We start from the raw sequence: 11,806 nt of genomic DNA, 5'->3' as shown, positions 1-11,806 counted from the left end.
TAGGTTGGTAACACCGCGTCCTTTATTTCGGATAGGAAAATCGGGTTGGTGAACCCCATATGTTTTGTGTTGAATATGAACGTTCAACGGTCATTTGATCGTTTGAATTTAAATAAAAAAATCCTTTTAACCATAAAATATCAAACTTTCTTCGATTTTTTACATTAAACATACACACTTTACTCCTGTATTTCTATCAAATTTTACATTTTTGTCTAGAAACATCACTCTTTGAATAAACCGAATTCCGATCCTGAACCGAGATTTAGGAGATGGCCACGAACATGGAGCTACGAGGAAAAAGTGACGTTGGCAAAAACTTGGGTCCATTTTTTCAAAGACTTGGATCCCGTGAACCAACAAATATTGAGTTTTTCGCAATGAGCTTTCAACTATTTTGTGCAAGAGAGAAGATCAAGCCATTGTAACTTGCATCAAACATATTCGAAATGACAAAATATGATGAGACAAATTCATGCTCGCGATAAGAACACGTTAAATATGAAAACAGAAGTTAAAAGACGATGAGATTGGGAATAGTATTTTTATGTATTTTTCAAATGTAAATGTATTGTTTAATTAGTTATGTGTTTTAATAACATTTATACACTTTTATTTATTTTTGTGTTTTCAAATATATAAACTTATAAATAATAAAAAATGAAATATAAAAAGTTCATTTACGATTCACCATAATTCTCCATCCACCCAAAACAAATCTCGATACGCTATCAGTGTCTATCTACCTTTAACATGACACTCTTTCATTAGTTATTCTATACCATAACTCTTCATCCGCCGCTAATCCCCGTATACACTTACAACTTAAGTTAACTAAATCCACTGATAATAGTTATGTCATACCCTGACATATTATCCATAAACCATTAGGCATTAGCAGATTGTGTGAACCCACCGTAATATAATCTTACAACCATGGGCGGATCCAATGTTTGGTCAAGGAGAACGTTTACACCCACTCAAGTCCATGGTTTTCTTTATAATTTGTAATATATTATGTCTAATTTCTCAAGTGACCCATCTAAAAAAATTTTGGTGACCCGTCCAAAAAAGCTTTAGTGCTCCAAACTTAACGTTTTAAATTTTAAGCCAAAATTTAAAAGCCCAAATTTAATTTTGTTATTAACAATAACAATTAAACCCATATTAGTTAATTGCTTAACCACTTTTAGTGTATTTGGAATTAGTTGGAGACCAACAGATTAGGGTGATGACGGCTTCAGATGTGACATCTCAGGTTAGATTTATTTTGTAAATTGTGATTTCGAATTATTGATTTTATTCTAATATAAAACAAACATTCATGGTACATCACTTGTTAATTTTTATTTTTTTTTGTATTTGAATATTGTAACTGCAAGTCCAGTAACCAGTTTCGATCTTCTGTTTAAAAAAAAATAATGTCCTTTTCTTCAAATTCAAAGGGCATGTGATATTTGTTGTCTTATGGTGAATGATTATTTTGTTTAGCTTTCTATACGTAGTTTGTTTAATGTAAATTTTTTACTCGACCCGTTTCGGTTTGACCCGACCAATTTGGTTTGACTTGTTTTAGTTTGAATTTACGAGTTATAGGCTGAATTTTCTTTTTTTGCACAATTGACTAAATAATCTAGATCCGTCATTGCTTACAACTAAGAAATTAAAGAAAATATTATATATTTAATATTTATTAACTTGTGTAATATAAAAAAAAAGGAGTTAAGTGTCATTTTAGTACATGTGGTTTGAACAACTATGCAATTTTAGTACATTTTTTGAATTTTTCGCAACTGGCTACCTTACGTTTCTAAAACTTGCCATTTTAGTACCTTTTTCTAACCCTGTCTATTTTTATTCGTTAAGTCAGGGGTAAACTGGTAATTTCATTTGTTTTATCATAAACTCAAAAACTATAGTGACCGAGACTCAAACCCGCACCAATGGCCTACACAAAGAGATGTGCAAACCAATCTAGCAAAGTGACCAATTGTTTCAAAACCAGTTCTGAATCTTTTTATAGTACACATTTCAATTAACCCAAAATCCTCATAAACCCTAGAATTGAAATCCTAAAATTGATCGATAATTGGGTCTCTCAATGTGATTTGTCAGAGGGCTTATGTTCTCTACATAAGGACGTGCAGGAAGCACGAATCAATTACCCAATAAGTGGACGAATTGGTGTCAGTTGACTAGTTCAAGGTATTGGTCGGCAGTGAGCTTCAAGATGATCACTACGTTGATGTTTGGGGCAATTGAGTGTATGAGTGTGTTCGCAATGATCAAATGAGTGAGTCTGGGCATATTTATTTGGCTAAATCGACGGATAACGTGTCTCATTTGATTTGGTTTTATGCCGGTTTCAAGTTAACAATACCGATTAACATTTATTAAAACCGAATTAACTTGAGCCAAAGATTAGGAGATAGTCGTTATGTATTATGATTGTGAAATAGAAAAGAATAATGTTGTGGATGGGTCTTGCTAACTGTTTGGAGTTGGCCGGAAAAAACAACAAGCTCGCCGGCGGCAAGATGCTTTGATCGGAAAGACGGGGAAGACGGAAGAAAACTGGGCTGGGATTTTTATTTTTTTGAAAATTGCACAAAGGCCCTTTTACTTTTAAATGGTTTGCATGATATTAAAGGGAGGAGGGAATGAGTTTAAAAGAAATAAAATAAATAAATAAAATAACTTAAGTTACCATTATGCCCTTGACTTAACGGACAAATTGAACGGGGTTACAAAAAAGTATTAAAATAGCCAGTTTTTGAAACATGGAGTAGCCAATTGCGAAAAATTCAAAAAACGTACTAAAGTTGCGTAGTTGTTCAAACCACAGGTACTAAAATGACACTTAACTCTGAAAAAAAAGCATAGGGTTGGTGATGCATGCCTGAAAGGTCGACAATAAACCGGTTGACGATAGTGTGTTTGTTCAATCCTACACGTCAAAGCTTTTTACTCCTAAATTAGTCAACACATACGTTATTTTGAAACGCCTACAATACCCATAGCTTACTCCAATTTTAATTTCATTTAAAATGGTCACGAATATTGTAACATAGTATTATTATTATTATTAATTTATTATTATTATTAGTTTATATGCTGATTAATACATATAACGTAAAAGGGACAAGGTTATAAAATAATTTCACGTGTACAAACAAAGATTTTAGTCGTTACAAAAAAACAAAGAAAATGTCGTGAAGTAAAACTAGAAACACGTGTATGGGGCAGTTGTCAAACGCTACCACGTAACCGCTGGTTTTATTATTATTATTGTTATTATTCATTAGTTAGTTAATAATTAATTTAATATTGTATTTATTTATAGCATATTGGGTACGACATTGGTAGAAATTTCGAGAAAACAGTTAGCATGAGTTATTTAAAATTGGTTTATTAAAAAGTTTTAATTAAGATGAGTTTAAGCAAGTTTGAAGTTTGAACTTTGAACACAAGACATGAGTTTTTTAATAAATGGGTACCCAACCCAAACTTTATAACAAGATAAGCGAGCCTTGCATGTCTAGGTGGTTCCATTATTTGTATACATATAATACATATTACTAAATCCGTCTCGATCAAAGTATCTTAGTTTGAAAAAATAAAGTTTTTAAATTATTGTTTTTTTTGTTTACCAAATAACAATAATGTCATTGAAAATTGGGTCCATATATATTGTTTATTAATATTAATTGTGTGTGTTTAAGGATAAACTTGAAAATTAGCTAATAAATTTTAAAAGTGGACATTTGTAATATAACAAATAAAAAAGGAAATGACAGTGTTTTGAGACGGAAGGAGTATCATATAATTAAAATAAATAAACTAAATAATATACACTTTATTCTACATATAAATACAAACAAAGGCATACAATAAAATCGACACATTGCAAAGATAAAGATAGTGTTTGAGAAGTGTAAGATGACAACAAATCTTAAGTCTATCCAAGATGATAGAGAGATTGTTCTCAGTGAAACTCTCGGCCCCGAAAACATATTTTTAAAATTTACAATATAATAATTCTAAAAACATAAAATGTAGCTAAAAAATCAAAACAACAAACATACAAAAGGTTCTAGTATTATAGAAGTACTATCATACAGTGACGATCGAGTAAGTCATGGTAACAACTAACAATAGATGGAAGATGAAAGGGACAATGAAGTAACACTAACCCGATGAGTTGCCACCTGGCGCCCTAATATCATCATCATCATCATCATCATCATCATCATCGTACTCAGTATATCCCACCAATAGCAATACTATGGTAGGGTCTGAGGAGGGTAAGATGTAGACAGTCTTACCTCTATCCCATAGGGATAGAGAGGCTGCTTCCGGTGAGACCCCCGGCTCAATAGTAGTTTTGCATCAAGCCTTGGACATAAGGCACATAGCACTCAATCATCAGGGACACCGGCTGATTGGTGCATGTGCCCTTGTCTTTCGGCTATCAACGCCACCACATGATGCCTGATTAACCTTCACTTTTAACATTATTTTCACGAGATTAGTAAAATAACGTCAAAATTAGTGCACTTTTACTTTTGCCCACCCGAGGGTTCACACATATATACATTATATGCGCGCACCGCAAGCAGGGCGTACCTGGCGCCCTAATAATGCCATCAAAATTGCGTAATAGTTTTAAAGCTTTAGAAGATCATTCCCCAATGAAAGAAAAAAAAGAGAGCCCATAAGTAAAGAGCAGACCCAAATTGGTCAGATATGAATTTTAAATTCTCTCTAGAGTTTATGAAACATGATACCATATCCAGTGAAGTGTTCGTTAGTGATTTTAAAGCCAATGTGCATCATATTCATAGTTCAAGTACTACTGGAACCATTATTTTCACTGTTTTAAATATGAGAGTTATTATTCTCACCATCTAATCACGCTGTTTAATATGTATTAGCATTAGTTTTTATTATTACGAGTATACGAGTACGAGTATTCTGATAGTTAAGTGCAGACCAAAGAAACCATTTATGGGATAACTCACAAGGTCTACCCACTACCCTACCAGCCAACGAGATCAAGTGAATCATAGCCTGTGATGGGCATGCGGGTCTTCCATAGTAACCAGCGGTAACAAACTTCAAACATGAGGCATATGCTAGAGGAAATCAAGTGCTTATGAATGCATCACCTTAAAGGTTCCTCCATAAAAAGCTACCATAAACCAGCGGTAACAAAACTCAATGTTGTAACAATCAGTAACAGCATAGAAGAGCCTTGCAAGACAAATAAATCTAAAAAAACGATCTTCTAGTACGTTCTCGCAACTTTTGTTTGTGCAATATTTAATCAATCACAAACATTCATACTAACCAAGTCAAAAATTAAAATGTCCATACCATGTCCACACAAAGAAGTCCAGAATTCAAAAAACAGACCAAGACAAGCTTGTTTTCAACCTTATTTGACCTGCCACAAAACTACACTAATCGCCATAATACAAGTCGGTAAACAAACGAAAACATAGACCAGAGAAAATGGGCTTTATAATATTCATACACTAGAGAGCTTTAACTTGCTTTCAGCTAATGATTCATCGTGTATTTACACTTGTATTAAAATTTGATGGTCAAGTTGAGGCCTTTATCACCGAACCATACGCTGTTTGATCAGGTCTATCCGTAGATCTGCCGCAAAAAACATGAAACTATGTTTAACATAATTACTTTAAAAAGATGTATAAATATAGTGCAGTTACTAACCATTGCTGGTTCTTCCTGAATTCTGTCAACACTGGATATATATTCTCAAATGCAGTGTAAGTCTCGTCTCTAACCTGAAAAGTTATATAATAAAGAATAAAAACAGGATAACAAAATGAAAACAAGAAACAAAAAAGAAAAACTAGATATTGTGCTCAACAATCCTACCTTGGCTCCAGTTAGAACAATTTTCCCAGAAACAAAGATGAGCAAAACAATTTTTGGCTGTTTCATACGATAAATCAACCCTGGGAACAGTTCTGGTTCATACTGCATGAACAATCATAATGAAGATTATAAGAAAATGCACGGTGGATATAATACGTATGTATGCATATATGTATGTATATAAAAATGAAAGCACTCTATTATGAACTCACACTTGAAAAGGCACCATGGGAGTACGCAAGACCTTCAAGTCTAATGGGAAATTTAACATCACAGGAACCAACAATGTTTTGAATCTTGAAATCCTACAAGTCATCATGAAAAAGAAATTATTGAGATGAACATACCTATATTAAAAAGGCTAGTAAGAAAACAATAAATACCTTAAATTTGGCGGGAAACCCAAGTTTCTGAATGATCCGAGCATACTAAAAAACAAACATCATACAAAGTTAAGAAAAGAAATCTAACTATGACATAAAAGATTATATAGTGGCAATGAAATAGGCGTTATGCGCTTCAATTACCTTCCGCGCAGCTAGTTTTGACTGCTGTTCACTCTTGGCTCCTGTACAAACCTGAAACAACAAGTCATTAAACAAAAATGACTCAAGCAAAGATCATAAAACATATACATTATAGAAGAAATAAAAAAAAGACTTACCATCTTCCCAGAAGCAAATATTAAAGCCGTGGTTTTTGGTTCTCTTATTCTCATGATAACAGCAGCAAAACGCTGAACAGCATTAAAAAGAAAACTCATCATCAACAGTTCAAAACGCAATCTTCTATAACTTACAACTATCAGCAAATATTTATGACATCACATTATTGGAAATTGGAAAATGGAACAAATATCCGACCCCTAGAACCAAAAACATAATCAAAGTATCAACCAATGAAAGACGGCTACATACTTAAGTATCAAGCAGGACTTCAACTTTCAAGTATAACTAATTAGCTCTCTTCAGCTCGTTATAACCTATAACCTAAAACCCTACAAGTTATACATAACAACCTTATATAGAACAGCAATTACCTTTGGATTATACTCCGCATTTCGAGCCTGCAATGCAATCGCCTTCAAGTCCAGCTTACAATCCAGATTAACCGTAGAAACAATATTCCTAAATTTTAAAAACAAAATCATACACCATTAGTCAAAAGATTAAAACCAATCAAACCCAATAATCATAAACCCTAATCAAACATACTGAAGCGTTGGCACAATTCCAGACGGATGCTTCTGAAGATCAACCGGCTGGATTCCCTCCATCGCTTGATCCTCCATAAATCCCCTAAATTCAAAACCAATACACAATCAATTAAGTATCTAATTAACTAATTGAGTTTTATCAAACATCTTATCTAAGCAGTTACTTCAAAAAATATCCAATATCGGTGGGGTATCGATAATTTTAATATCATGTAAAATTCCTATATATGGCAATTTAACACTAATAATTCGGTATACTCTCCTACCGTTGCAACTTGCAAAACACTAACCAAATCTTAGCAAGTAGGAACTGATTAAGACTTAAAACGCTAACACCGACCATTAAAAATTGATAATAAAGACTTATAACACTAATATATCAGTCAAATATCGGTCAACATAGCTGATATTATCGGTACCGATAACCGATATATCGGCGATATCGACTGCATAGCATCTGATTTAGGTGTGAAATGAGATCTCACTTAGGGTTTGGTGACTAATATAATATGAAATTGAAGCGGGAAAGATGAAATGAAAGCAACGGTAGTGTGGATTTAGCGGTTGAATTTGAAAAAAGAGGTGTTTATATATCATCAAGAGATTATGATTTATAGAGAGGATTGGGGGTGTGTTTCTTGTGTGTAGTAGATCTGAGGCGGTGGTGTGTTTAAGGGGTGGTAGGTTTGCCTTATTATTGTCTGACCATATTGCCCTTCTAGATATTTCGGTTTTAGGCTGGGTGGGGTGGGTATTATTGTAACTTGACGGGTTTTCGAGGTGGGTGGTCGAGGGTTACGTGGTGGTGAGGTGAGTTTTAGTCAAGGAGTAATGGTTGGTTGCCACGTGGATGGGTTGACTGGGTTAGGTTATTTTAGGATGGAGGCCCGTTATGTTGGTTAGCCTAGTTTTAGTTGGGCTTCAAAAGCCCATGATGGCTTTGGTTGTATAGTGAATATAATATAGTTTCTAATAGTTTTAGGAACGTTAGTATATTCTTTGGTAAGTATAATATTTACAAATAAATACATCATTGTTTGTAAGGGTTTCATAAATCATGTACTCGTATATTCATTAGTAATGTTAATACTGTACGCACGTCATAGCCGACCGATTTATACTTGGGAATGTTAAAAATGATCAAATTTAAACAGTAAAGACTTATTGGTGTAAACGTCTCAGCTCGCTAACTTGCAAGAGCTCGAGCTCAAGCTTGGATCAAGCATGGGTCAGGCTAGACTTTTATCTTAGCATTACTATTATTATTATATTAAAAGTATTACATAGTAGACTCGTTTAAGCTCACAGCCCTTGGGCCTGGGTTCGTTTACTAAACGAGCTCGAATAAAGGCTCGGGCTTATTTAAGCTGGATCGTTTTGAGCTTTAAACATGCTATTTTACATTTTACACCTATTGAAATGAATGGACTTTGGACTAAAGTCAGAGAATCACGTACTTGGCCCATGACCGATAAAAATTCAACAAAAGCAGGCCTGTACAAATGGATTTGTCACTTAGGCCCATATATGGGCCCAAAATGATTTACAAGTTCCGATATTCTTTCTTTCCTCTGTTATATTACCTTCAAGGTGTGAGGATTTTAGATCATATATTATAAGAGGACCAAGTGATAGTTGTTTCATGGATTTATATATCTGGTGAATCCGGAATACTTTTCATCGGCTCAGTTTTTGCTGATACTCGGTTGTCATTCAATGATTAAACTCAGCAATAGAACTTTTAAGTCAGGTTACATAAAAAGTACAATGTTATTAAATACGTAGGAAGAAAAAATCTCTTAAAAACCAGTACACAAGCTTTGCAAATCCTCTTAAGAAATGGTTTTCTTTTCAAAACAAGAAAGTGATCCACCTTCTATACCTTTAAAATCACAAAAAGTTCATTAAAATAACGGATGGCACCGATAGACCTAAACACGTTAAAAACGGATTTAATGCCAAAGATGGCTTTGACTCTTCCCTTATTATAAATACAACTCGCGAAACTTGACAGACCAATATTAACGCTAACTAATAAACTAAACATTTAATTTATACTCTAACTAACCTTAATTCTATCTCATTATCTCTCTCTTTTCACATGTGAACTCAATAAGAGATTTCAACATAAAAATCCATCCGAAGAAGATGATAATTTGGTTGTGCAAGTAAAAAAGATGGATAATCCCAAAAAAGGAGAAAAAAAAAGATGGTTTGAAACCTAAAAAAAATGCTTGACAATGGAAAAGGAAGAAATTATAGCCAACAAGGTTTGGAACTCAGTCAATTTGTTTAAGGGAGATGGAGTTAATCACCGTAACCATCTATAATCATTTATTTTAATCACACAATAGATTTATAGGGACTGTCATTCAAAATGATCGAGATCAACAATGTGTCTGGTTGCTTGACATACATGTTGATAAGGAGAGACCAACTGAGAGCCTTAACTTGTTCGTGTAGAAACTGAGAGCCTTAGCTTGTTCATGTAGATTTTCGTGGAGCATTTTGAAGCAGATCACTAAAAGAGTGAGAGAGATGTGGTTTCAGGCCGGCTCTAGGGAAGGGTAAAGTGAGTGGTTGCCCCAAAATCCATTGTCCTAGAGACAAAATTTTTACTTTTATTTTTTATATACATATATATAATTTTTTTTATATATAAAAGAGTTAACTAATTTTAAAAAACCCAATTTGTTCCTTAAATCAATTAATTTTTTTAATTTAGTTTATGCTCATTAAACAATTAGACCTACCTTTTGTACTCGTTTAGTACCCCTAAATTCTCTTGTATTCTCAAGGACGGCCTTGAGGGGTTTCATGTATCAAATTTAGAGAATATCCTTTTAGTCACCAAGGCTAGACGCAAAGCCATTTGTCCCTAATTATGGTATGGCGAAAGTTGGTGACCGATCAAACCAGACGTAATTACCTTTCAATAGTGGCAAAAAAACAATACTGTATTTGAGACTGTTTGGTTCATTGAGATCTGAATGAGCATTTGTCTCATTCAGCAACAACAGTAAGTCAAATGATTCAGACCTAATTTTATCCATTCAGATGTTTTTCCGTTTAGAACCAAACAGTCTGAAGTCTGAATGAATCAGATGTTTACATCTGAATGGTTCCATTCAGGTGGTTCATAAAGCTCGCAGCGGATATGGTGCATTAATTAAATTTCTTGTTAATATGATGTTGTAAACAAACATAACATGTGATAGTGGTTTCTTTTTCTTCAGTGGATAGTGATGCTTCAAGCCGTCTGGTAAATTGGTTGGTTAGTTTGAGTAGCCCATATGAAAAGTTATCGGGTCGGTCTACTAGTACTAGAAGATCACAGCCCAAAAGTTGCTTACAATATCCTTCTTTTCATCAACTTGTTTCTTTTACTTTTACAGGTCAATCTGTTCACTTTCATGGTGGCTAGTTTGAATTTCAAGTGCTTTGAAAATGATATGTAAGATATCCTAGTCCCAAATATGTGGGAAGTACGCACATTATGATCAACCGGATTTTGCAATAATGCAATATGCCACATTTGAGGACTCTGGTCCTAGGATCGTCTTTGTGTAAGCGAGCTACTTGAGAACGGCTCACTAAAAGCTTAAAATGAGCCACGACTAAACTAGTTCGAACCCGTGCCTCAACTGAGCTAGCTAAGCCGTAGGCAGTTTAGCCCGGTTGTTCGGCCCAATATCCATCATGATTATTCATGTAAACGTCTGATTCCAGCCAAAAAGACTTCTCGTTCAAGATTCGCAACATTCAAAACTTTACATTAAATTGACGCGTTTTCTAGCTGTCATTAGTAATTTAGGTCGTCATGCCTGCCGGAATATTCCGTATAAAAATATTAAAGAGGTCTATCTTGTAATGGTTTAATCGTTTATAAATTTTGATAAAAACCTTTTTTTATGAATTACTTTATGTGTTTATTAGACCATGTGTTGTAAAACCCCCGTGGCACCCTCACTCTCTACCCTAGATCCATTTTATTGGGTTGCAATCAATGGTGCTCCCCCCTCCGCCAATACTATGGTGGCGCTGAAAGGGGCCCTGCCTTATATTGGAGATGATGTGGAAGATGAAGTTTGGTAACCAGAACCGAAAACACAAACAATATTTTAGATCATAAGCTTAATCCTTATAACTTTCATTAGCTCGAAAAATTACAATGCATAATGATATAACTCATGAGCTCGGGTATATATACTAGTTTAAACATGAAAACCTAATTAGACTAGAATACAAACTTCTTATCATACTCAAATATTAATTAGTTGGATTTATTGAAAGAGATAAATGGAAGCATCCATTATGTTTATCTTTCTATCTAATCAAAAGAAATTGTTTCACTAAACAATTTCCTATAATTTGATTGGCTCATTCTTCAAAATGCTAAAATAGCACCACGAGAAAAAAAAAATTAAAGATGGCTTTTGCGATACTTACACTAATAACACCACTAATGACATATTAGAAGGAAAACTAGATTGACAAGAATCAATCATGTCTCAGCTACACATTTTCAATGAAGTTTATGTGCATGTCTCAAAAGACCATGTTCCTTATGAGTTACTAATGTTATTATCTATGCACGGGAAACAACAACACCTAATCAACGACCAAACACAAAAAATAAAAGAACACGTGAACACAAGTTTATATGGTTTGGTTCTAACGAGA

The 11,806-nt window shown here is 34.0% G+C and overlaps 1 protein-coding gene across 1 annotated transcript; it reads right to left on the bottom strand.

Moving 5' to 3' along the window:
- Window positions 1–5,593: 5,593 nt before the first annotated feature.
- LOC143585266 (TATA-box-binding protein-like) lies at window positions 5,594–7,289 on the bottom strand. Its single transcript, XM_077067088.1, has 9 exons — window positions 7,122–7,289; window positions 6,947–7,034; window positions 6,572–6,643; window positions 6,435–6,485; window positions 6,291–6,335; window positions 6,120–6,212; window positions 5,908–6,009; window positions 5,740–5,813; window positions 5,594–5,664 (listed from the first exon to the last, which is right to left on the bottom strand). Coding segments are annotated over exons 1-9 (603 nt in total). The 5' UTR covers window positions 7,199–7,289; the 3' UTR covers window positions 5,594–5,663.
- Between the last annotated feature and the right edge of the window lie 4,517 nt (window positions 7,290–11,806).

Source organism: Bidens hawaiensis, unplaced genomic scaffold (assembly GCF_021521415.1).
Source record: "Bidens hawaiensis isolate Kalapana, Puna unplaced genomic scaffold, B.hawaiensis_p1.1 tig00001575_1, whole genome shotgun sequence".
Taxonomy (NCBI): Eukaryota; Viridiplantae; Streptophyta; class Magnoliopsida; order Asterales; family Asteraceae; genus Bidens; species Bidens hawaiensis.
The sequence above is the reverse complement of the archived record's forward strand: the minus strand, read 5'-3'. Positions and strand labels throughout refer to the sequence as shown.

What these genes read in the sequence shown, in the direction of transcription:
- LOC143585266 (XM_077067088.1), bottom strand. Translation starts at nt 7,198, where the DNA reads ATGGAGGATCAAGCGATGGAGGGAATCCAGCCGGTTGATCTTCAGAAG. An exon ending in ATGCGGAGTATAATCCAAAG is followed by an intron (nt 6,644 to 6,946) that starts GTAATTGCTGTT and finishes AATGCTGTTCAG; the next exon opens with CGTTTTGCTGCTGTTATCAT. An exon ending in TATTTGCTTCTGGGAAGATG is followed by an intron (nt 6,486 to 6,571) that starts GTAAGTCTTTTT and finishes TTGTTGTTTCAG; the next exon opens with GTTTGTACAGGAGCCAAGAG.